Source organism: Equus asinus, chromosome 29 (assembly GCF_041296235.1).
Source record: "Equus asinus isolate D_3611 breed Donkey chromosome 29, EquAss-T2T_v2, whole genome shotgun sequence".
Lineage (NCBI taxonomy): Eukaryota > Metazoa > Chordata > Mammalia > Perissodactyla > Equidae > Equus > Equus asinus.
The window spans coordinates 19,576,458-19,603,652 of record NC_091818.1 but is presented as its reverse complement, the minus strand read 5'-3'; the positions used below and the strand labels follow the sequence as shown (position 1 = coordinate 19,603,652).

Sequence of the window (27,195 nt, the reverse complement as noted above, 5' to 3'; positions counted from 1 at the left end):
CCTAATTCCGAGTTTCTGAGCACAGCAGGTGTCCTAGGATCTGGAAGCCATCTGGAGTGTGGTTTATAAACACTGCTTATTTTCAAGTCTTTTTATTAAATAATGTGAATACATGCTACTCATTTATGAATATAAGCCAAAGTGCATTTATAAGCAATAACTAAGATTTCAGATGAGCTTGGTTCTGGGAATATGGGATAGTGTACCATATTTTGGAATGTGTAGAAGTTGCTTGAAATTTGATTTACAGACATACCTCGGAGATATTGCGGGTTTGGTTCCAGACTGCGAATATTGCAATAAAGCAAGTCACACAAAGTTTTTGATTTCCCAGTGCGTATAAAAGTAATGTTTACACTATACTGTAGTCTATGAAGTGTGCAAGAGAATTATGTCTAAAAAAAGAATGTACATACCTTAATTAAAAAATAATTTATTGCTAAAAAATGCTAACCATCATCTGAGCCTTCAGCAAGTCATGATCTTTTGCTGGTGGAGGGTCTTGCCTTGTTGTGATGGCTGCTGACTGATCAGGGTGGTGGTTGCTTAAGGTTGGGGTGGCTGTGGCAATGTCTTAAAATGAGACAACAACGAAGTTTACTGCATCTATTGATCTTCCTTTCGCCAATGATGTCTCTGTAGCATGTGATGCTGTTTGGTAGCATTGTACCCACTGTAGAACTTCTTTCAAAATTGGAGTCAATCCTCTTAAACTCTGCTACTGTTATATCAACTAAGTTTGTCATATTCTAAACCCTTTGTTGTCATTTTAACAATCTTTATAGCATCTTTACCAGGAGTAGATTCCATCCCAAGAAGCCACTTTCTTTGCTCATCCATAAGAAGCAACTCCTCATGTGTTAAAGTTTGATCATGAGATTGCAGCAATTCAGTCACATCTACAGGCTGCACTTCTTGTTCTAGTTCTCTTGCTGTTTCCACCACATCTGCAGTTACTTCCTCCACTGAAGTCTCGAACCTCTCAAAGTCACCCATGAGGGTTGGAATCAACTTCTTCCCATGAATCATGAATGTTCTTAATGGCATCTAGAATGGTAAACCCTTTCAAGAAGGTTTTCAATCAACTTTGCCGAGATCCATCAGAGGAATCACTGTCTATGGCAGCTGTAGCCTTACGAAAAGTATTTCTTAAATCGTAGGACTTGAAAGTTGAAATTACTCCTTGAGCCATGGGCTGCAGAATGGATGTTGTGTTAGCAGACATGAGAACAACATTGATCTTGCTGTACACCTCCATCAGAGCTCTGGGGTGACCAGGTGCATTGTCAGGGAGCAGTCATATTTGGAAAGGAATCTTTTTTTCTGAGCAGTAGGTCTCAACAATGGGCTTAAAATACTCAGTAAACCATGTTGTAAACAGATGCGCTGTCATCCAGCCTTTGTTGTTCTATTTGCAGAGCACAGGCAGAGTAGATTTAGGCTAATTCTTAAGGGCCCTAAGGCTGTTTTATCATTCGTGTGTTTACTGGAGTAATACTTTTAATTTCCTTCAAGAGCTTTTCCTTTGCATTCACAACTTGCTGTTTGGCGTGAGACGCCCAGCTTTCAGCCTGTCTCGGCTTTGGACATGCCTTCCTCATAAGCTTAATCATTAGTAACTTTTGATTTAAAGTGAGAGACATGTGACTCTTTGTTTCACTTGAACACTTGGAGGCCATTGTAAGTTTATTAATTGGCTTAATTTCAATATTTTTGTATCTCAGGGAATAGGGAAGCCTGAGGAGAGGGAGAGACAGGGCAATGGCCAGTCGGTGCAGCCAGGACACACACAACATTTATCAATTAAGTTCACTATCTTATGTGGGCATGGCTCACGGCACCCCAAAATAATTACAGTAGTATCATCAGAGATCAATGATCACAGATCACAACAAATATAATAATAATGAAAAAGTTTGAAATATTGCAAGAATTACCAAAATGTGACACAGAGACATGGAGTGAGCAAATGCTGTTGGAAAATTGGTGCCAATAGACCTGCTCAACGCAGGGTTGCCACAAACCTTCAATTTGTAAAAAATATAATATCTGCAAAGCGCAATAAAGCAAAGCGCAAGAAGGTGACGTATGCCTGCATATATGGGATATAGATTCCTCGTGTGTCCCACTTACAGAGTATGCACAGCACCTTCCTCAGTCTCTTGTTGGGCTTCTGTGGAACTGTAGCCCTGCAGGGCAGAGACACAAACAGAGCACCACTGCCGGTGAAGGTCAGCTTTGCACTGAGTGTGCTTTCAGGCCCATTGTTCCCCTCTCTGGAGGTGCTCATATCATTGGGGAATATTAGTTTCCCGTCGTCCTAGATTTGTTTTCTTCCTACAACGCAGCAGCTCTGTCTGTCATGCTCAACTCCAGGCACATTCCCATGGAAGACCACGGAGTTGTGTGTCCAGCAGTCTTGGGGCAACTGTGCCTAGTATTGGAGCAGGAGCTAGATTTGAATTTCGTGCACTATTTTTGCCAAATATGTGTCCTTGGGCAAAGCATGTAACAGTTTCCTAGTCTGCACACCGAGGATAGTAATAGTTGCAGTGGTGTGCTGGAGCTGACTCATAGAGTGAGCATGCATCTCTCGTTCAACTCTGAATTCAGTGAGTCTGTGGGTAGCTTGAAATTGGCCATGGTGAGAGTATTTACACTACCAGAAAATACTGCAAAGCAGGCACGTTTGGGGGTGAGGGGGTCAGTCAAGAGGAGGGAGCCCGGTGTTAAACATTTACCAGCACAGCTCTGAGAAGTTCATACCTCCTAGGGGCTGGTGAAGATCATTCAGGTAATACCTGGGATATGCTTAGTATAGAAGAAACATACATAGCAAGGGCTCAATTCCTTTATTCTTCTCCCTTTTTGTTTCTTCTTTTTTTCTCAAGAAGGTTTTCATGAGCCTCGTAGACCTCTTCACCATGCCTTGATTTCCTGGTTGTTGGAAGGCGTTTGTTACTTCAATATAATCTCACCAGTGGAGGAAAGCATGTAGATCATCTAGACAAGTTGTTGATTTTCTGAGAGGAAGAGCTTGTAGCACAGAAAGGTTAAGTGATTATCCCAGCCATCCATCTACTGGTGGCTCTAGAAGAGTTGTCAGTCTGATCCAAGGCCTGCGACTCCCAGTTCAGCTGTGTTTTGACCACCCTACGCCACAGCCCCTGCCTATGCAGATGTAATTATTTAGTTGCATAAAAGAATCATATTAATGTAATTATAAATAAATGAAAAGAAAACTACCAATTAACTCTCCCAAATACAACTTTTTACTTGTAATCTACATGTACATGTTTAACCATGTATAACAGTAGCATAATTTTTATGTTTTGCTTTTTTTTGCTTAACAAAATATATCTTGACTGAAATTGACCTTAAACGTTTTATTAATGGAATAACTTTTAGCTTTCAGAAAGAGTTCTTGCTTGAAGATAAAGAACAATTTGCTAACCACAAAAGAGGAATCGATGCTAAGCTTTTAACTGCACTTCCTAAAGGTAAGACTTCTTCTAAATGATTGAACAGTGTTCCAAGCATGTAAGCATTGTGTTGTCGGATTTTCTTTGAGGAACTTTCACTAACCTCTAGCTTCTACTTTCCTTTGTGTCATTTTCTCCCTTATCTAAGAATTAACCTCAACTGAAGTCTCTTTCTTCTTGGATTTGTAATCCTCACTTTTCTGCATGTTCTTTCCCTTTCATTTAAGCATCTTCATTTTCACTGGAGGCTGGGCGGACAGGATGAGAGAAGGTTCCTGGAATCAACCTCCCTCATCTCTTTCCTACCTTCATCTTCTCCAAGGGCAGTGAGCTCCACTCATATGCCCATTTCTTCTCCACCTACCCCGTCCTATCCCTCCAGCCTCTGATGCTTTCCAGTGTTCATAGCATTTACACTTACTATCTTGTAGCTCCCTACTGGGCTATTCGCTAGGCTACCAGCACAGGCTGTATCTTCATTGTTTCTCTTCTTCCCCCAGTGGGTACTCACACAGTTGGTGAATTAGTATTTTCATGGTAAAGATGCTCGTGCAGTAAAATACTTGCATCTGCTATCAGCCGACCACCCCTAGTTTTACCTGTGAAATGATGTGAACGTTGCCTGATCTTTGTTTCCACCAAGTATAACACTAGCACAGGGTAGTACCAGCTCACAAAGTGTCTTCATCTGGAGCTGTGTCGCCCTCTCTTCAGAAGAAACAGGTTTGGTGGAAGGTCAGATTTTTTTTCTACTCCAAAAGAGGAAAAAAACCACGAGATCAAGCCCCCCAAAAATTAGGCCAGAAAAAGTATTCTTTAAGTAGAAACTACATCCAGTTTAAAAGGCCCACTGACAACTTGGCGTCCATCCTGAGAAGTTGAATGGGTGATGCACCCAGATGGAGCCTGACAAGGATGGAGATTGGAAGGACTCCAGGGACTTGGCCTGGTAGAGAAAACTTGAACGGGGACATTTTTCAGTTTTCAAGTACTTACAAAACTGTCAACTGAAATGTAGGCTTATTGTATGTTGCTCTAGAGGCTAAAAATAAGAATAATGTGTAGCCTTACAAGGCAGTAAGTGGGATTTCATATGAGAAAGAAAATTCTCATAGTTCCTAGCACCTAGCAGTGAAATGAACTGCATCGTGGTCTCATCAGCTCTGCTCATTAGCTGTTCAAGGAAGGACGTCCACCCCTGTCAAGAGTAGGACAGATGCTGTGGAGGGTTCCCACCTGGATGAGTGTGTGGACCAGGTGTGAAATGGAAGGGTCCTCCCATTTTTTAAGACTCTTTTTGAAAGGCAAAGAAACTCAATTTAATCTGAGCCAAACTTAAACAATCTGTGAAGATGATCAAAACAAAGTATAAGAATGAACAAACTGATTTTTAGCAATCGCTTAGAAGATTTGACTGATGAGGCAGAGTTCTCTATAGCAAAAGTTGCTTCCCTCTTCCTCTCTCTCCCCCAGTTCCTTTTGTTGATAAATCATACTGTAGACAATATTGGATCAGAAAAATTACAAACAATATGAGATGCTAGTTTTCTTAACGTTCAACAACTTGTAACTCCATATATAACAAAACTTAAAAACACGTAAGCTTATTAACCAGTTTTACTAGTTAAAACATAATGTTCACAAATCAAAGATGGTAAATTTATGTATTAACCAGATTTATGTTTCTAAATTAACAAGATCTTTGAAACATGCTTACAAAGTATCAGAATCCCACCTTCCCTGAATTTCCTCTCAATTCCCTATAGTCTAGCTTCACAATCTTTGCCCTTTGTGAATTTGGGCAAGCGCGTTTGGAAAGACCCATGTGTTATTGGCAAGCTTTTCATTTTTCCATCTTAACAGATGTGTTAATGATTTTATCAGCTCTTGACTGGCTAGCTAATGTTAGAAATAGGAATTGATTATGGCTGTTTTAATGGCATAGAGATTTATGTTGTTTATAAGTTTACAGAAGTTTCTGTTTGTTTAGTGAGGGATTCTTCTGTGAAATTGAGAATTTAAAATGATTATTGGTGTTTCTCTAAAAGACTTCCTTTAACAGTGTCTCACAAACAAGTAATCAAGGGATTAAAAACCTTTACCTATGTAAAGATTCTTGTATTAAAGTAGATTTTCCAATTAGGAACTACGAAATAGACCAAATTATTACTCTACTTTTTTAAACACCTTTATTGACATGTAAGTCATACACCATACAATTCATCCATTTAAAGTATACGATTTAGTGGCTTTTAGTATATTCGCTGAGTTGTGCATCTGTCACCACAGTCAATTTTAGAACATTTTCATTAGCCAAAAAAGAAACCCCACACTTCTTAGCCATCACCCCTCCTCCTTATTCCTCTAGTTTTGTAACTACTTATTTTATAAGCTGCTTGTATTTATATTAGTGGCTGCCATTCAAGTGTAAAAGTAAAAATGCATCACTCCTGTGGGAAGTAAGAGCCGTATTCAGAATATTCTAGATCTGGCGTCTGCTCTCAGGTTGTCACATGCAGGAGGGGGGAGAGGTGTTCTTGGCAGTCCCCCCGTCACTTATATTTCTTTGGAAGATTCTACTGTATTCAGGTTTGAGGACTGAACCCAACAATAACTTTACCAGAAAGCCTATTTCTCAGAGCTAATTGAAGAAACTGTGTTTTCCAAGAAAAGTGCCTAGCAGCCCAAATTATCCTGAGGATTGGTATTATATGTTATTACAAAGTATATTAGGCAGTTAAGTAACTTTTTTTAAAGTATTATAGCCCTGATGTCAAATGTCCTTAAGTTGCCGTTCTTGGAAAATGACCAACCAACTCCCATTAGAAATAACTAAAGAAACAGACTCATGGAATGCATATTGCTCAGACAAGGGCAGCAGACTAAACCAGCAGCTATAATAAGGGATAATTTAGTATATGTGAAAGTCTTAATGTACTTGAAAGCAAAGCATAAGATTTATCATCACAGAAGTTAGATCAGCTGTGCTTGTTTATAGCAGGATGGCAGGATGACTGACTGGTATTACTATTATCTGAACCATTTATGAATTATACACATATGGCACAGCATGCAATCAATTGAATTATAGCTGTTGAATCTAATTTTAGAAAACATTCTTATTCCTTATTTTTAGGAAGTATGCACTGAAGAATTTAGAGATAAAGCATCCTGCTGCAACTTACTCTTAAATGGTTCAGAAAAATCACTGTGTAAACATGAGTGCCTGTGTATACATACCAAAATACACATGTAGAGAGAGGAAAAGAGAAAAATAAACCAAATGGAGTAAAGTCTTAACATATAAATGATGTCTTTTAATTTTTCTGTAAGTCTGAAATTATATAAAACTTTTAAAGGAAAGAAAGCTTTGCTTGGTAGATCATAAATAATGATAAACTGTTCAAGACCATCAATCAGAAGACACCTGGGGTGGAACTGTTGGGAGTCTCCATAAAGAAACACTGGAGAGACAGCATAGATTTCCACACCACGGGTGACTTCTGCAATTTCCTAGTATTAACTTTTTCTCAATCCTTTATAATAAACCTGACCAAAATTCAATGGGAGGGCCCAATGAGGATTACAAGTACTCGTATGAAATTTTTGTCCTGGGAAGGGACAAAAAAAGTACACATGCACATCAGCAATTCAAATACAACATCGTTCTCTTTTATACAACACAAGTGTTTTCCCATGGGACAGATATACTAGAGTAATTATATTACATGTTTGTTTTACTAATTTTACTTTTAAATTATTGACTTGAAGAAAGGAGTCTGACTCAAGATGTCTGTCTGTTACTTCATTTTGTCTTGCACATCATTTCTTTCCCCTACAATCTCCTCTCTATAGGAATGAGGCAAATCTTGGTGATTAAAAATATATTTATTAGAAAGAATAGACTGGTAATTTATTGTTCTAAAAGATTCATTATAGATTTGCACTAAGAATTAATAAGCTCACTGATACATTTAGTTTGATACATGACCTCATTTCATTCCTCAGTAAATGCTCAGAGTGGACTGTAAGATTATAGGCTTGAAATAGTTTTGGGTTTGAATGTGAGCTTGATTGAGGAGTGCAGTGATGGCCTAGTGGTGTCTGTCATTGGTGTAACCTAGGGTATGGATGGCCAGGGAACAAGCTGCCTATTTGAAATCTTTGTCCTGGGATCGACGGTTCTCAGGCCAGGACAACACCCTCCCTAGGAGGGGACTTTGGAAACATATGGGAGCATTTTTGTGTCATAGCAGTGGGAGTGATTTGGCATTGAGTGGGACAGCTAGGTAGACTCAACAGCCTGCAGTGCAGGGCCAGCAGCAAAGACATTGCCCACTCAAAAGGCATTAGCGCCCCAATGGTGATCTGTGATCTCTTCCAGAGCCAGCATTCTGAGTCTGTGACCCTGAAGAGGGGCACTGGATGTCTGCTCAATGCTATCCTAAGACTTCTTATACCCAGCAGTGCACGGCGATCAGATGACAGTGTTCACTGGTGGCTGCCCAGCCTATGTTGTCCAGAAAGGGACAGAGAGCACCGTGGACAGTGGGATAACTTTGCTTGTCCACCCTGTCCTTCTCTTTCCTCTCCCCGTCCCAGGCTTCTGGGGGTTCAGTTTCTGTGATGAATGACTATTCTGACCGTCAGCCTGCCCCCGTATCATGTTATCTTAGTCCTTATAGAATATTGAAGTGGAGGGGTAATGGCAGTAGGAAAGGATAGTTGTGTTGTGGGACATTTACATAGTCTCCCAATTAGTTGATCTTTCCTTCTAGAAGATGGGAAAAAAGAATATCAGGAAGCAACTTGTCACTTAGCTTTTTCACTGTACTGCTAGAAATTCTTTTTAATGTCTTTAGTTACATAATTTTTATAGAAAATTTTTAAAGTTTAATGAAATGAAAAGTGATTTTTCAGTCTTAAATTAGGACAAAAAAGTGTATCTTAGGGGCCGCCCCAGTGGCGGAGCAGTTAAGGTCTCGTGCTATGCTTTGGCAGCCTGGGGTTCACTGGTTTGGATCCTGGGCATGGACTTAGCACCACTTATTAAGCCATGATGTGGCAGGCGTCCCACATATAAAGTAGATGTTACCTCAGGGCCAGTCTTCCTCAGCAAAAAGTGGAGGATTGGCAGTGGATGTTAGCTCAGAGCTAATGTTCCTCAAAAAAAAAAGTGCATTTTAACTTTTCCCAATAGAAGTTATATGCCACTCTGTGTGTGTTACATTAATATTTTTATGCTTACTCTATCTTATTCTGTTCGGACTGCTTTAACAAAATACCGTAGACTGAGTGGCTTATAAACAACAGAAACGTATTGCTCACAGTTCTAGAGGCTGCAAGTCTGAGATTAGAGTGCCAGCGTGGTCAGGTCCTGGTGAGGAACCTCTTGCAGTTGCGCAGTGCCGTCTTCTCGTATCCTCAGGTGGAGGAAGGGCTAGGGAGCTCTGTGGGGCCTCTTTTGTAAGGACGCTAATTCCAGTCATGAGGGTGGAGCCTAATCACCTCCGAAGGTCCCACCTCCTAACAGCATCACTTTCGGTGTTAGGATTGCAACATATGAATTTGGGGGCCCATAAGCATTCAGACCACAGCATACCTAGCTGAAATAATTTTGGAGAAGAAAAGGCTTATTATGCCACTCAGGACCCCAATAATATAGGCTATTCCTCAGGTAGGGGTTTGAAGCATGGATTTAAGACATACCTTTCAGAGCGCTTGGAATTTGATTTCATTAGCTTCTTAAGTGGTCTTATGAAAAATACCAGCCCCATTCTCTTCTTTGGGGCTTAAATAATTAATTGATATCCTTTGGTTTATATCATCCTTGAAAATGTTTTCAAAATATATACTGCCAGTCATTAAATTTTTATCACCACAATCTCGCTAGAGCTAATTTGCTAACTGGGAAACCATTACTGGCCAAGCTTCCTCAAAAGGCCGGTGCAGTATGCGCCATTATCCTTATACCCTTTTCTTCCAAATAGGAATGTAATTGACACTGCACAGCAAGCACGCCTCGGCCGCCGGCTGCTCTGCTTCCTGGGACGGCTAGTTGAGAGAGATTTTTCTGAGGCCAACTATCTTTAAAAAAGTCAAGCCAACTGAAATTTTAAGGTGGCTATCATTTAAAAATATATATAAATACGTAATAAATACAAGGTTGTATCTCTGAACACAAAGGACAATATGAAAGCCCTGTGTGTGTGTGCGATTTTGACTCATTACTAAAAATGACTACTTCGAAAAAATAAAATGGAAACTGAAGCAGTGAAACTTAAATTCCATGTATTCATACCCCCTCCTTCGAGTTTCTTCTTGGACTCAGCCTTTCAAAACGTTTCCTGGACCCTGGGGCTGTCAGCAAATCCTCTCCTTCCCCCACCCATTCCTGGGGCCTCAATAGGAACCACTCAGATGAGCCCTTATGAATTCACATGATTGAGGGGGAGGCCAGAAGAGAGTCCTTTATTCTCCACCAAATTTGGCCATTTCTCCAAAGAAACAACTATTTGGCATCTTAGTAATATCCTTGTAGTCAGTATCACATGAGTCCTTACCAACCTCAGCAAAACATTTGTCTGCTCATCCACTGTTGCCAGAATTAGGGTAATTACTTCATCCGCCATCCACCTAAACTGTAGCAGAGAAACAACTGTTAGCACTTCCCTCTAGTGCACGCCTGTAAGGGGAGGCTCAGGAGCTGTGTTAGTCTGACCTGTGGTTACCATCCGGCTATGCTGCAGTAGGTGCCGCTGGAAACCCAACCAGGTAGTTAGAGATATTTACAGGTTATGAGATAGGAGTGTCCTGAGTCGTGGTGGTTGCCACCTGCTGATGGGCATGTAGGTCTTCCTGGGACTAGCTCTACTTCTGCAAATGTGTGAAGTTTTCCATAATGAAAATCTTAAAATGCTTTTTTAAACCTAATAACAGTTAAAAATAGATTTCCCCTTGCTAGAGAGATCTTACTGTTCAGGCCTCCTCCGACTCCCCAGGATGAAGTAGAACCCGCTGCTATTACTCCATCTCTTACTCTCATGGTTTTACTTCTTAAGCCAAACATATGATGTGTGTGTGTGTGTGCATGCTTCTCATTTGGCATCTGCTTCTCCCCATAGAAGACAATCTCCTGGAAAACAGGAACGGTGTCAGTTTTGTATCTCTCATTTGTGTGGAAGCCAGGAACAGAAATATGAGTTCAATAAATATATGTTGCATGAATGAATAAAATGAATGCATGACTACTAAATACGGGACTATCATTTTATTCTTTTTTGTTTTATTTTAGTTGCAGAATTAAGAAAAATCTTTGAACCAAAGAGGAAAGAATTCTCAGAAATGAAAAGGTAAGATATTTATTGTACGTAATTAGGAAGTAGGAGCGCATCCTGTATTCAGTTTTCCCTTGGAATTGATTTTCGTTGTTCACTATGCCCTTTTTGGTGTCTTGCACAGAAAAGAAAGAATTGCCAGGCGCTTAGAAGGAATTGAAGCCGACACTCAGCCCATCCTCTTGCAGAGCTGCACGGGGTTAGTGACTCACCGCCTACTGGAGGAAGACACACCCCGATACATGCGGGCCACAGACCCCGCCAGCCCCCACACCGGTGAGCATGCGTGTCATCACGTCATCAAACAGGCTGCGCGAGATGTTTTTGATTGGTATTGGAAAATGGGATATTCCACGAAAGTGAATTGTGTAGATACAGTTATTTATTAAATACATGTATTTGTTAAAAACAAAAACAACATGTCAGCTCTGCCGTGCCTCACAGGTGTGGTCCTCTGGTATCACAGCAGTAAGAAATGCCTGCCCTTGGCACACTGTTGGGTAATTGATGACCAGTCATTTCTTCCCCCAGCCTGGGACACCTCAAGGGCCAGAACTGTCTTTCTCTTCGTACCCTCAGGGCCCCAGCATAGGACCTGCTGTCAGAGACCCTCAGTAAAAGTTTGTTTCGTAAAGGACTGAAAGAGACATGTTTGAGCAGAATGCCCAGGTGCCCAGCACAGGGCACAGCTGTCCTCAGCAGGCAGCATTTAAAGTAAAGCTGGGGGCTGACCCAGTGGTGCAGCAGTTAAGTTCACATACTCTGCTTTGGCGGCCCGGGGTTCTCCGGTTCTGATCCTGGGCGTGGACCTATGCACGGCTCATCAAGTCATGCTGTGGCAGGTGTCCCACATATAAAATAGAGCACAATGGCTATGGATGTTAGCTCAGGGCCAGTCTTCCTCAGCAAAAGAGGAGGATTGGCAGTGGATGTTGGCTCAGGGCTAATCTACTAAAAAAGAAAAGTAAAGTTGGACCTTGAGTGATTAGGGGTCTTACTCTATGTGTTTATGCAACAAACATTCTATTTAAATTCTTTTAATCTATGTGATTTTAAATGTATTGCCTGTTGGCCTCCTATTAAACAGCATGTCAAATATGACTGAGTTTTGCCTTGATTACTCAGTTGTTGTTAGGGGCATCAGATATCCAACGTGACCTTGGGAGAGGATGAGGCATACAGGCCTGTTTTTCTCACCCTCGTCTGTGGTCCGTGCTGCTGCTTTTTGTACCAGTGTTTTCTAGCTTCTTCCTCAGGGGCTGTTGGCTCTGAGTGAGCATGAAGAGATCAGTTTGCTTCTCTCTACAGTTTCTGATCTTCTATAGCAGAAAACTAGAGAACTAAGACTTTTTAAAACTACACACATGAAGAATCAAGAATAGACAGAGTACCCAAATGTGTATCCAGAAATAAATCCTAGTGTGCGTAAAATGTTAATCTATGTCTTATATGATAATTTAAGCATCACGTGTTCCTGAGAAAAGGAAGAATTACTTAATTAAATGGTATTGGGAAGATGGGGCATAGTGGGGGAGAGGGGGGGACATGATCCTCTTCTCACTTCACACTAAACACAAAAATAAGTTCCAATGATTCACGTGATAAATTTTAAGAAAATAATTAAAAACATGAAAATATAGGTGAATATCTAACTCAAGTTGAATGAAAAAGGGCTTTCAAAACACAGAAACAGCTGTAGAAATTACACATGACCGGATCAGTTGACTTGACTACATTAACAATTAACATCTGTACTCCAAAGAAAATCTTGCATAGACTTCACAAAAAACTAGACAAGCAAATGTGAAAACATGAGTAAGATGAAGGCTCATATTCCTATAAAAGTTTACACAAACCAATAAAAATGACGGTAGGAATCAATAGAATGTACAGCAAGAAGCTTGGCCAGGTATTCTAGAGCAGAAAAAGAGAATACAAATGACTAATAAATAATTGAAAAATGCATATATTCTCTTCTTCTAGTGTGTGATCCAAGGAAATTTTTAAAATTAACACTCAACGTTTGTAAGAGAGCATGTGCTGCAGATTCAAGTGTAAATCAATGTAGATTTATGGAAATTCATTTGAGAGTCTAGCCAGTGTCTTAAAATGATGTCCCCTTTGATAGAGCAATTCTGCTTTTACCAGGCTACCTATTGTGATAATCAGAAACTCAGACTGACTAAAAGTTAGAAACAACTGACATGCCCAGTAATATGAGAAGGGTTAAATCAATTATAGAATGCCTATTGGGTAGAATGTTATGAAGCCTTAAAAAAATGACGTATTCAGAATATTTTCAAATGTAAGAAAATGTTTTATATAGAACATTAATGTTATATAAAACATGAATTATTTTATATGGAAAAAATCAAATATATAAAAGAATAGAAGGAATATATAGAAATGTTTGGCAAATTATCAATTTATTATTGATTATTATATATTAGTGGTTATTGGTGATTTGGGGTTTTACCTTCCTATATTTTCATAGTAGACATTTTCTACATCAAACGTGTACTATAATTGGAAAAAGCTACTTCTGTAAAAAAAAAAAACAAACTCAACAACAGCCTGGTGAATATTGATATGAATCATTATTGTTATGGTTACTATCAGATCCTGTGGAACCACAATCCTTCACTTGTCGAATTACAGCAGTTCAAATATCTGTTATCTTTTCTAGAGGACTCTGAACTCGTCCTCTGGCCTCACACATGAAATATTAAACTCAAAAACAAAAAAGTACACAACTAAGGGGAATAAGCCCTGAGCAAGGATTGAACAGTCTGAGGAGCGAGGAGTGGGGCTTTACTGAGGCCGGTGGAACAGCCACGGCCTTCCTGAGTCTCACTGCAGAGCCCAGAGTCCTCAGCATCTCGGGGAGTCCCCCTAGCTAACCAACCTGTGTGAGAAGCTGGTCCTTTGCAGCGAGGGCGCTCGAGTGTGCCTTGTAGAAGAGAGGATGGTGCGGCGGCCCCGTGGCCAAGTGGTTAAGTTCACGCGCTCCGCTTCAGCGGCCTGGGGTTCAGATCCTGGGCACGGACATGGCACCACTCATTAGGCCACGTTGAAGCGGCGTCCCACATGCCACAACTAGAAGAGCCCACAACTAAAATATACAACTATGTACTGGGGGGATTTGGGGAGAAAAAAGCAGGAAAAAAAAAATATTGGCAACAGTTGTTAGCTCAGGTGCCAATCTTTAAAAAAAAAAGAAAACAAAAAGAACAGAGCATAGTAAATGTGTGTCTATTGGGTAGAATGTTATGAAGCCTTAAAAAATGACGTATTCAAAATATTTTCAAATGTAAGAAAATGTTTTATATAGAATATTAATGTTATATAAAACATGAATTATTATCTTGAAATCTGTGTGTATTAGCCGTATGATCTTCTTTTAGGCCGATCAAATGAAGAGGAAGAAACTTCTGATTCTTCAGTAGAGAAGCCAATTCGATCTAAACCCTACCCAGAAACCTCAGGCGTCCATGGTGACTCATCTTACAGTTCAGGGGTCATGGACACACAGAGTCTTGAGTCCAAAGCCGAAAGGATTGCCAGGTACAAAGCGGAAAGAAGAAGACAGCTGGCAGAAAAATATGGACTAAGTCTGGATTCTGAAGCAGACTCTGAATCAACATCTCGATATACCAGGTCCAGGAAGGACCCTGATGCTGTGGACAAAAGGGGAGGAAAAAGTGACCGACAGGCCGAGTCAAGCAAAGAGTCAAGTTCTCTCTACACCAGGACTGAGATCTCGGGGCTCAGGACGGGAGTGGCAGAGTCCAGGGACTATGCCCTCCCCGGGAGCGATGGCGTCTCGAACACCGACATGCTGCTCAACGTGGAGAACCAAAGACGAGGTCAAGAGCAGAGTGCCACCGGGCAGGCCCGCGACCTGCCGCCCACGGCTGAGAGCTCCTCATCCTTCCCGTTCTCCGGGCGAGACTCCTCCTTCAGTGAAGTGCCAAGGTCCCCAAAGCAAGCGCATGGCGTGTCCCTGTCCTCGCCTCGGCAGCCAGCCTCGCCGAGCCACACCACTGGGGACTCGCCATTCCCCGCCGAGGCTCGGTCCAGGTAAGCATTCAGGACGCTGACCGCCGTCGAGTGGGGGCAGCACCTCTGTCTTCTCTCTGCCTCCCTTTGGCTTGGAGTCTGGGTATTCTTGGCATTCTGCGGTCTCAGCTCACTGTAGAAATAATATGACTGTTTAAAATTTCCACAATATCAAAACAGGTGCTACGGAAGCAGGAAGCTTCACGTTCTTTTTTTTTTTTTCTCGTATGTTCTTTTTAGAATTAATAAACTGAACAGATGTCATGGGGCCACTTTTAAGGAAGCCTCACTTCAGGACCCTTCGTACTGTGTTTCTCACCTGTCTTTAACAATGGCCTTTCTCTCTGTATTTGTCTGTAATCACACTCAAGACTTTTTGGTGATTGTTTTCGTTGCTGGGGTTGAGAATCACAAAGCAGAAGGACCACCACTAACCAGTGGCAGGGTCTCGGTCCAGGGTCCAGAAGGCTGACTGCAGTATACACTGAACATAACTGTAACGTATACATGTATAAGTGTATCAACACACACACTAGGAAAACAACTGTGTATAAGAACGGCTCGTTAAAACCATCAGCCCTCAAGAGAAATTGCTGTGTGATAGGATGGACCAAAGACAGGAATGGCTCCCATTTTGGAAAATCAGAAAAGGAATAAAATCACATCAAATGCCAAAAGAGAATATATTTCTTTCTAAATTTAAATTAAAATAGTTAAATTGAATGTAAATATTTAAATTTAATAATTGTGATGACCATATTTAAAATGCAATTTGCTTAAACGTCCTCCTTGAAGTTTTGCGTGAGTGTCTAGGTAGACTCGTTCGTGTATTTTTCAGTTGAAACAAGCGTTAGCTTCACAGATGAACTGAGGGATAAGAATTGAAGGGCCGACAAACTTATTCTGCAAAAAAAAAAAAAGATGTTGGAAAATACCCCTATTTATTTCACAGGGGACAGAGCAGTAAATGTGGTCATCTTTCAGTGGCAGTAACACGTCTAGAACAGATCGTTTTAGTTACTGGTGTTTATTGAGCCAAAGACCTGTCGCTGCTTACTTATCGTCCACAATAAAATACTTAGAGATAGTAGCTTCTAAGAGAATTAAATACTGTAGATCCTGAGATTGTATTTTGAGAGCCTTTGTTCTTCCTTTGGACTTGACTACTTGAAATTTAGGGACTGTGACCTGTTGTCTCATATTTTGAAATGAAGCTGTTTTGGGGGAAATTTGTATTTCAGAGTAGAAACAGTGTTCTTGGTTTAGTTACTCTATATCAAAACAAATTCTTCGTGTGCTTTGTGAGCAGGACAGAGAAACCTAACATTCCAATTTAGAAAGAAAAATTGAGATTTACAGTTAGAAGGATTAAAAAATAATGAGGAATCTAATTTGTGATTGCCAAATTATGGAAACTGTGTAAGTTGTGAGCACAGTGTCTAGGTTACTCACCTAGATCACGTATAATAGATTCTCAGTGAGATTTTGAATTCGTTGTAATAATACTTAAAACTTTGTTGAGTATTCCAGGTAAAAAGATAGGATACTTAACGGTTTTGTGTGATTTAAAACCTCAAAATTCAAAAATATATATAACAAAATCTTAGGAGCCATTTCTTTCTGGGTTGTTTGAAGAGGATATTACCTAGAAGTCTTCATAAGCCTAGCCTTAGCCTCACAGTAAAAAACCTTAAGAGAATTAAGAATTTGTGAAGAAGTTCTTGAGGAGGCACGTGCTTTATTTTTTGAAGCCACCAAGGCATGCAATTCTATGATTGGTAGGAAAAGAAACACAGATCGTTTCATATATATGTGTTTGCATATATATGTATATATGTAAATACACATAAAATACTTGAGATATATTTACATTAAAAAGGATGGGAAATAATGTGTGACAACTGTGACATTAAAAAATAATTGATTTATATTGTAATGACTCCAGTTGTTCAGCTTATAAAGATGGATTTAAAATAGGTTAACATTCTGCTAGAAGTCCTTTTTCTTGGAGCTGGGAAATTCAGGTGTCAGACAATCATTGTTGTCTGATTTCCATTTGGAGGGAAGAAAGAAAAACAAACCTTTGTGAACTAAAACAATAACCAAAGAAACCTCGAAGACCCAATAACCATAAGTGAAAATAAGATGCCATCCGACGTGGAAATATATAACAGAAAAGTTTAAGAAGATTAAGGAATGAAAAAGAATTATCTACAAATAACAAAACAATTTAATACCACATTTCATCGTGAATTTGCTCTATCATTGAAATGGAATATTTTTCTCACTACTGTACTATACTCTCATTACCTAGCTCTACCACATTATTTGGCTGCTAATCTCCAAATTAACTCATTCCCATTTCATTTTATTTTGTGCTTACTAGCAAGAGGCTGTTTTTATTTCATTCATTAAATATGAACACATCACTCGTGAATATACAATCAAAAGATTGTATGTATATAGTGTCCTAAAAATTTAAACGTGAGCCGGACATCAAATGCGTAGTTTTGTGTGTACTCATAGACTAACACGTGTATGACAGAATGGTCATTAGTTCTTACACCTCATTGTCAAGCACTATAAGCTCAGTCACAGTCTTTGGGGCGTTATTTAGCTGAGTAATAAATTTATTTCAGAATTATTTAACGTTCAATGTATATGATAAAGAATGTATTTATGTATGTACGTTACATGCTCTTTAGCTCAGAAACCCTGTTGGTTGCCTGGGGATCACGTGAACACGTTGTTCTGAATCAAACTAAGAATACCCATAGTAACAGGATAGAGCGTGAGACACCGCCCATCCCCCACCCCCCATCCCCCAATCCTGCCAAGCCCCGTAAACTTGGAATGTCAGTGTTTTGTGGAGACGTGGTGTTCCTGATATGAACCATTCTTTGTTAATTAAGCCTCTGTGAATTTTAGAATAAAATCGAGAGGTCTGGAGCCTATGGATTATGCAAATTTTGAAAAATCTGAGCTCCTGCTATTACTACTAGAAATTCTGAATTCAAGATTCCTGTTGAATTTGCTATTTTGCACATCTCTTATTTTCTGAAAAAATAAAATGCACCGTCTTGGTTACTTCTGTGAGTGGAGAAACGCACCACCCCACGTCCCACAGCTGCTCTTTTCCTGAACATCAGCTGTGCTCCCCATTCTCAGTGAACTACGCGACTGGGAGAGGAGAATTTCACCTCATTTCCTAGTGGTGATCCATTCTAGAAAATCCTTGTTCATATTTTTTTTTTCATTACTGTACTGCAATCCTCACCACTCCTTCTCCCATTTAGCAAATTGTGTCATTTGTGGCCAGAAAATGATTATGGTGGCTTCCTGCAGAGCTGATGCTGAAATTTGACCTGGAGAGAGCTGCTGTGGGTAAATCATGGTTTGGACAGGGCTCCCCATGACACCAGAGAGCAGTGGATCGGCTCAGGAAGCTGGACCAGGGCACCCTCCAGAATGAAACTTAGACTTGGCCAACCAGGATGGAAAGGAAAGGGCTTATGCTGTGCTCTAATAGCTTAATTCTGATTGCATTTGCTTGTCTCCCAGTGAGAGGTTTGAGTCTAAAAACTCTCTGCAGAGGCTCAAGCTCATTGTTTAGCTGTTAATTGTCTGCTGACCTACACCGTTGGAAATGTCCACCCGCTGCAGACGGAGATAACTGCCCCAGACCGTCAGCAGTCCTGTCTCAGCTCCTGTCTCTCGGGCGGCAGGAAGGTTGTCTAACACACCCTCCATGTCAGGGCAGAACATAGTGGGTCTCTGAGGATCCGCTCTCTAAAGAAGAGACCTCTGGGGACCCCTCACAGATTTGTCCCAATCTTGGCATAGAATCCTCTGCGCCTCTCAGTCCTTGTGCCCCAGACATCTGCGCTCCTCATCCTGCTCTCTGCCTTAGGGCTGCTCATATGTGATTAACTCATCCCTATTTTTTTCTGTTTTTTTTCTGTTCTCACTGGCAAGCATCAATTTCTGTTCATTGAATTAAATATGAATATGTCATCCAAAATACTTGCTACTATGTCCTAAAAATTCAAACGCCTGCCAGATTTTAAATGCAGAATTTTGCCCGTATGTGTGTGGCCTTGCACATTCACACACACCGGTGTATATATACAAAGCATCACTAGCGGTTTTTCCAAACAAGCAGCTAAACTGCTAATTTTAATGAGATGCTGAAGTTAATAGCCATTCTTCTTAAGCTGAATAATAATGTTTTATAATTAGAAGCTATTATATAATTAGAGCTGGACACCCACAGGGTGAAACTAATTTTCCTGTGCTGGATCTGTCTTCACTTGGGTGGCAGGAGGCATTTTTTAGTCTGTCTTTTAGGGGTTATAGAGAGTTAAAGCATATCCTTATACCCTTGGGGCTACAGACCAAGAGCCACTCCTGTTCTCTAGGACAACTTAGGGTGAGTTCCTCTTTCCTGGTAATACAATTCTCTGCAAGTACCCTATAGCCGTCTCCCAGGGGAGGTAAGCCCTGCCCTATGGGGAGATGGCTCACCCCAAGGCCCCACAAAATAGATACTCCATGTTAAAAACTTTTAAATCCATAGAACCAGAAGTAACCCTGGAGATTATTTAGTTTAAAAATCTATTTCATACCTGAAAAAACTAAAGATGGAAGAAGTTAAGTAACTGAATTAAGACCATATAGCTACTTTGACAAAAACAAGTCCACTATCCATCATCCATTCATTCATTCACGTTCTCTGGATCCACAGAGGTCTTTCCATTACACTCTGCTCTTGTTATTTATATCGTTCTATTTTCCACCATAGTGGAAAAGAGTTTGCTGGTTTTGCCCTTCGAAGGTTAGAAATTTTAGGAAAGATAATCAGAGGTATAATAGAAACAGTTTATGTGGATTTACGTAAGATATTTAAAAGCCTCATCCTCATAAACAAAATGAAAACTTGTAGTCTAGGAGGATTCAAACTCAATAGGCATCTGTCCGTCTATCGATACCTCATAGGTATTGATTTATGGGTTAATTTCAGCTCTAAGGTAGTTTAGCTAATCATTGAAGAAAATTGTATCGAGCTTTCTGTGTGCCAGGCACTGTGCTCCTAGATGGGTATATCATTAAAAATTTTGTGGGAAATAACTACACCACAATGGGGTAAATAAGGTTCTAGAGACCAAGGATGGATGTCATGGGAATACAAGATGGTGTATTAATTCTTCCCCCTTGGAGAAATGGTCATATTTGAACCAAGTCCTTGAGGATTTGGTGAGTTTGCTAGACATGGAGGCAAAGCTGCTCTAGGCAAGAAGGCACAGCTGTCCAGTGTAGACCTAGAAGGAGGGGGACCCGATGAGGCTGAGAGCCAGGTGGGGACCAATCACGAGCACCCCAGATGACACAACAAAGCCTTTGGCCTTTGCTTGTGGACAATGGGAAGTGCTTGAAGCATTTTAAAACAAGAATGATTCTGTATTTTAGAAACCTTGGTCTGGAGGAGTATGGAGGGTTGGTCTGAAGGAGAACTGATTCCACTGAGGATGGCCACTGACCTGATGGTTGTACTTACCCAAGCAAGAGATAATGAAGTCTCTGGGTCCAAGTTAGTGTTTTTCATTAACTTCGTCCTGTTTGGCATTTTATTAACTAATCTGGAAGATATCGATGATAGGGTGATCAGATTTCTGGAGGAGGGATTGTAAACTTCGCGATAGAAAGAAAGAGAGTGGGGAGAGAGGGATGGAGGGGAAGGAAGATGAGAGGGAGGGCGAGAGAGAGAAGAGGGAACTGGAGCATGGAGGCAAGAGAGCACATGTACCTGCAATAATGGTCAGAAACTAACAAGATGAAATTTAATAAAGCTCTTTATTTAGAGGGGGCAAGAATCAGTGTACAAGTTCAGGATTGGGGAAACCTGATTTAACAGCAGTTCGTGGGAAACAGACCTAGGAGTTTTAGTTGACAACAAGTTCTTTATGTGACTGCCAAAACGGCTGGTCCAATCTTGGGGTCCTTTAATGAAAGTGAACTGTCAATAGCACAGGTAGGCCTGGTCCACCTGTGTTCTGCAGTGGTCGGATTACATCTGGGTGTCTCCTTCTGATTAAGCTGGTGACAAATGAGAACGTGTCCAGAGTCTACCTTCCTACCTGCCCTGCTTTCTTGACCTTTCCAAGGTTTCATAAACTTCTCCTGGTCTTAATAGAAACTAGAATCATGTTTGGAGTCTGCTACACATTCTCTGGTGCTTAGATTCTCAAACCAGTCTGTTCTTCTCATTATCAGGCTGTCTTTTTCCCAGTGCAGTTATAAAGCTAAAGCTTGGCTTGGCATGGGGAACCCTAATGTTATCAGTGTGGCTTCTGGTTGATGATGATTCTGCCAAAAGAGAAAAGGAGAGAAGGAGATCATGAACCAAATGAGGTGTCTCACAGATGCAACTTCCCCAGCACCTCCTGTCTTAGGAAGAAGGACATTCAGGTTCCCCACACCCTGCAACGAGGCTGACCTACCCAGGAAAGGACTTTAGCCATTTTCTCAGGATGCCCCCAAGCATGGCACCATGAATTGGTATTATGCCAGTTTATAAGATTGGTGAGGATGATCTCAATGAGAGCGTCACTTTAGTAGAAGCCTTACAGGAGGGTTCCATACCTTGTCTTAGTCATTTTCATATCTCCCTCCCTGCCTCTGCCCAGCATCCAGCACATACCAAATGGTTCAATGTCATTTTCGAATGAATGTTCTGCTGTTTTCCATGTTTTCTTAAAGTGTCACCAAACTATAGCAGTGCTACTTGAAATAGCCAGTCTGTAGACTGTTGATCAGCCCACACCTCTAAGGGACTCGCACCTGCATGTGAATCGTGGGTCGTTTCCTTCATCGAGAAAGTCATGCTATGAACAAAATGTCTGCTGAACTAAACAGCAGGCGCACTGATGTTGCTCATTTTCCTTCTGGTGCAAGGCTGTCGTCTCCTCATGGACCAGTGACACCCATCAGCAGAACACGCTTTGAGTAGCACTTGTTTATATGGCAAGGCTCTTTCCACTTTGTCTGAAGTTGGAATTCTTGTATATGGTCTTGAGTCAGTATGCTCGTAAATATTAGTAAACTGTGAGTGGGAATCATGATAAGTGTGCAGAAAAGGCTGATTCTAGGCTAGTCTCGTGACTAAGGCAGTAGAGTCCCTGGTTTACTTTGTTTTAGGAGGGGTGATTAGAATCCAAGCAGGAGAGATGGAAATCCGAGTGCATCTGGGAACCAGTGGCTGGATCCACTTTGGAAGGCCCACTGCACACCTCCCTCAGAGCCCGGCACTTTCTCCGGCAGCTCTGTCTGTTGGTGCACCTCCTGCCGGCTCCCTTTCCTGGCTGAGGTTGCAGGGTTTCAGCATTCAGCGCTGAGCTTAGCTCAGAGGGAGGCTGGAAAAAATTGATTATCTCACATGTTTATCCTGCTTCTGCCTGAGAAGTCTCTGCATTTCTGTTTTCATTGCTCAAGGAGTCCTCACTCTGTAATCCAACAGTGTTATATTTTTTAATTGAGGTATAATTTACATCAAAATGCACATATTTTAAGGATGCAGGTTGATGAGTTTTGGGAAATGTACAAGGATTATCCCAGTTGAGATAGAAAACGTGTCCATCACCACTGTGCCTGTCCACCAACAGATTCTTGACTCTCTCCGCAAGGACCTGACTTAGATGTCGCAGCCTGACAGTATCACATACTCACACACTCATTACGTTGTATAAACCAGTTCTTCCCACTGTTAATTTTTTACCAAGCCTTAATTATTACAAGCGGTTAAGCATAACATTAAGGGATACTACATAAAATAACAGCATCCAGGCAAGATTTAAAGAAATGAAGAGAAAAAAAACCCAAGGCATCATTGCCACTATTCAGATGTGATCTCTTTTTTGTTCACATTTTTTAAAATTCACTAGCTTTTATACCACTTCTCTGAAACAGTGCCCTCTAGGGCATCATTTTAAATTTTGTACTTTTATGAAATGTTACATTTTTTAATCTGAAATAATTTCGTACTTTTATGAAATAAATTTTGTACTTTTATGAAATGATGTATTTTTAAATCTGAGTTTGGGCATCCCTTGGCCACTGCACAGTATTATAATCAGGCTAGACTCTATGATGGACAATTTGGTCCAAAAAACTTCCATTATTTTCCATAGTTTTGGGGTGCCTGTGAATTAGCCAGATCAGTTCTGTACTTTGATTCACCATTTTTGGGAGCCAAGGCATGCTTTTAATCAGCTTTCCAAAGGAAGAATTTGGCTTCTCAGCAATGTAAACACTTAAAGAGTGACCACTCTGGGCTCTTCTCAGTTCTTTCCGTGGGTTTCGCAGTCTCTTTGGGCTTTGGGAGAGAAAATTTGAAGGAAAGAAAGAAAAAAGATCCAAAACAGGAATTGACTGCGTGTGGTCCACATCTTATTTACTTTTTATTTATTATTTACTTTTTTTGCTTTTAAAAGACAAAAAAAGATATTTGAATTTAAGAATCCCATTAACTGCACTAAGCATCTGCATCAAAGTAAATTCCTTCACCGTGACCATTACCCAGACCAATTCTGAAGGTAGGCTGAGTTCATTTTTAGAAGGTTTAAGTTTTTTAATATTATTTTTATTGAAATAGAGTTTCATACAGTAAAATTCACCCTTTTTAGCGTACAAGCCTATAAACTTTGACAAATATATAAAGTTATGTAACTATCACTACAACGAGATATAAAATAGTTCCATCAGCCCAAAAAATTCTCTTGTGCACCTTTTGGTTGACACCCCCACCAGGCCCTGCCAACCAATAATCTGCTTTCTGCCTACAGTTTTAGACTTTTTAATATGTAAAATCGAATTCCTTGAGTATTTTTTTTTGTCAATTTGAAAGAATTTATAAAAGAATTTGATGAAAATCATAGGAGAAATGTTCATGTCGACTGTTTATAACATTCTCAAGAAAGAAAGCCATCTTAAGTGGTTGTGATTTAAATTTACGAGGTCGTTTATACAGAGTTGATTTTTAATTTCAGACTTCCTAGTGAATACTCAGCACAAAATGAAGTCAAGTCTGCATACCGAAGTTATTTTCCCTGACGCTGGCATTATGTGTGTCATAGCCAACACAGGAATATTTATTGATGAACAGTTAATATTTAGCTCTTATGATGTTGAGTCTGCAAAGTGCCCATGAAAGGGGGAATTAAGTTTCATGAATTAGGTGCCATGTCACATTATCATTTTATTGTGCCGGAGGAGAGCCAGCGGAGAGAGCAGTCCTGCTGAAGTATTCTCTTGATGCTCAGAGTATTTGTAATTCCTCCCTTAACATCACCAGTTGTGAGTTCATTCCTCCGTGAATTTTCTCATTTCCAAATGGCTGGTTCTTTCACTTGTCTTCTGCTATAGACTGCTTTTGTGGGGGCAGGAGACAAGATTTCACCCACCTTGCCACATCTGGGCCCCAGCATCCCCCTCCTAACCACCCCCATCCCACCTCAACAGTGAGCGCCCTCTGAGCCAAATTGTCTTCAATGCCGACTCCTTTGATTTCATGTTGTACAGTGGGAGAAACAGAGGAAGAAGGTGATTGGGTTTGTCAGGATTTCCAGGTAATTGGGTGGCTCTCTGCTGGAGGTGAACAGGCACAGCTGAGAGCAACGTCTGGTCAGGGTTGTGGGCGTGACCAGAAAGCCTTTGGTGCCTTCCTTGCTTAGCCCGAGAGCACGTGAACACTAGCATCCCGACTACATCATTACTCACTCAAGCCAGGGAGGCATTACTCATTCAGTACTGGTTCATTTTCCAGAAATCAGAAGCCTGTGGTTCTGGAGGAGAAGACATAGGTTTGGGGGTCCCACAGCACTGGGTTCAAGCCCCATCCTTTCATTAACCAGCTTGTGATCTTGGGCAGTTAATATACTTTTTCTGCACCTTCCTTTCTTTATCTATGAAATGAGGATGAGAATACCTCAGAGAGTTGTTGTGGAGATTGTCATTCAACAGTTCATCCAATCTACAAAGATTTATTGAGACCTGCTATTTGCCACACACTGTTCTGAGTACTGATGGTGCAACAGTCTCTTCTCCCAAGAAGCTTATCTATCCTAGTGAATGGAGAGAGACAATAAACAAATACATATGTAACATGACAGGTGTGGTAAGTGCTATGAAGAAAACTCGAGCACTTCAGTGAAGGCAGAGAGAGAAAACATTGAGGGGTTCTATTTGATTTAAGCGGTCAGGAAGGTCTCTCTGCTAAGATAAGAGCTGAGCAGAGACCTACATAAAGTGAGGCAGCAAGTCATGCAACTATTGGGGTGGATTGGCACGGGCAAAAATAGCCCCTGCAAGGCCTGAGTGGATACCGTGGGTGGAGCATCTGAGGAGGCCCCCGGTCACCAGTGCAGCAGGAGCATTGGGGTGAGGTCGATGTGATGTGTCAGGGAGGAGTGGGCAGATCGGAGGGCGGGGGCCTGTAGCCCACTGGGAGGGCTTTGGGTTTTGCTCTAGATGATGTCTGGTGCCATATAAGGGTTTTGAAAAGAGGGATGACCAATCTGCCTTCCATTTTAAAATAATTACCCTGACTACTGAGCTGAAAACAGGCTGAAGGTGGGCAATGATGAAAACAAGTAGAGTAATCAGGTGGTCATCTCAGTGATCTAGGTGAGAGGTGGTGGTGGATTGGACTAGAAGGATAGCAGCAGAGGCAGTGAGAAGAGGTTATGGTTTGAAAGTAACCAGTAGAATTTGCTGATGATGTAGAAGAGAAAGATCTGAGAGAGAAAACCAGATGAGTCAAAGGTGAGTCTCGATTTTTTGGCCGGAGCAACCCAAAGCAAGGAGTTGCCATTTGCTGAAATAGGGAAAACTCCAGTACAAGTTGAGTTTGGAGGGAAATCAAGAGTTCATTTTTTGGATATGTGAAAATTAACCTGTCTATTAGATATCTTAGTGGAAATGTCAAGTAGCCAGTAGAATCCACAAGTCTGAGTTCAAGGTGGGGATCAGGATGGAGAGAAACATTGGAAGATTGTCAGCATGGAAGTGAAAGCTGGATGAGATCCTCAAGGCCTTGACTGCTGATGGGGAAGGAAAGGAGACAGAGCTTCGGGGCCCCCAGCTTTAGAGGTGTGGATGGTGAGGAGGAATCATCAAATGACGATGAGTGATATAGAAGGCAGGCGAGGGGAGTGATCGCCTGTTCTCAAATGCTACTAGTGAGTGAGTAAGAAAAGGACCAAGAAGTGACCACATTCTGCAATATAGTGGATATGAAGTGCCTGGGACAGCCTTGTGGACAATAAGTGTTTAATTAAATTTAGGTGTCCCCCCACCCCCTGCTCTTTTTTTTCTGGTTTCGGTGGCAGAAAACCTCAGCCAAATAAGTGCCTTAGCCAACCTCAAGGATCCTGAAAGCATTCCTTTGAGAAACACTATTCAAAATCACTCTTGCTTTCAATGTACTTAAGACAAACTCAGGCCCTCCTGGTGAGGCTGGACCAGTTCCTTACAGTCACACAACTTCTGAATTGGGACTCATTATGTGTCATCTCTTTAAAATATAAAAACAGTAACTCATCAACTTGTACCTATGTTGTCTACGAAGAAGAAAGGAGAGGAGACCAGCATGTTGAAGTGCTTACCGTGTTCTTGGCACGATGCCTTTGCATACGTTTATTCCTCTTTACATTGTTATCATTATAAATGAAATGTCAAATTTTAACTATTCTCTACCATGGCAGCAGTTACTTGGTTTTTGGCTAGTTCCATACCTTATGATGCAATGAATAAATGGAGCCTAGCAAAGTCCCCCAGTGTCTAATTTTCATTTTGCAAATGCTGACTCAGCATATTCTTAAACAAGTCTCTGGTAATTTTTTATAGTGATGCTAGCCAGGTTTTAGTCTTATCAATAAAAGCCATGTTCAGAAAGTTGTATAGGACTTCACAGTTTACAAAGTACTCTGCTATACAAAAAGCATCTGAGCCTTAAAATAACTCTGTGAGGTAGCCATGTTAGTTACAGTCAGGAATCGCTTAATGGCAAGGATGTGCTTTGAGAAATGCGTCATTAGGTGATTTCGTGATTGTGCAAACATCATAGAGTGACTTACACAAACCTAGATGGTACAGCCCAATACACACCTAGGTTGCATGATAATCATCTTATGGGACCACCGTCGTGTATGCCGACCTTCGTTGACCAAAACTTTGTTATGAGGCTCATGCCTATATATTAACTTGATGGTTTTCAAAAGCAAATATCCGTCATTTCCTCTTTTCTCACTATATTCTGTGCTGCA

At 40.9% G+C, this 27,195-nt stretch overlaps 1 protein-coding gene across 24 annotated transcripts in view; it reads left to right on the top strand.

Moving 5' to 3' along the window:
* SVIL (supervillin) overlaps nucleotides 1-27,195 on the top strand; it is a 223,898-nt gene that overhangs the window by 128,706 nt on the left and 67,997 nt on the right. For 22 of the 24 annotated variants that reach the window (XM_070501109.1, XM_070501110.1, XM_070501106.1 and 19 more), the window contains 4 exons: nucleotides 3,409-3,500; nucleotides 10,777-10,834; nucleotides 10,944-11,095; nucleotides 14,224-14,899. In XM_070501109.1, coding sequence (XP_070357210.1) covers nucleotides 10,827-10,834; nucleotides 10,944-11,095; nucleotides 14,224-14,899 — 836 coding nt within the window. In that variant the 5' untranslated portion in view covers nucleotides 3,409-3,500; nucleotides 10,777-10,826. Of the gene's footprint in view, nucleotides 1-3,408; nucleotides 3,501-9,477; nucleotides 9,603-10,776; nucleotides 10,835-10,943; nucleotides 11,096-14,223; nucleotides 14,900-27,195 lie in introns of those variants that run through there. The other 2 variants (XM_070501107.1, XM_070501098.1) reach the window with 1 other exon arrangement.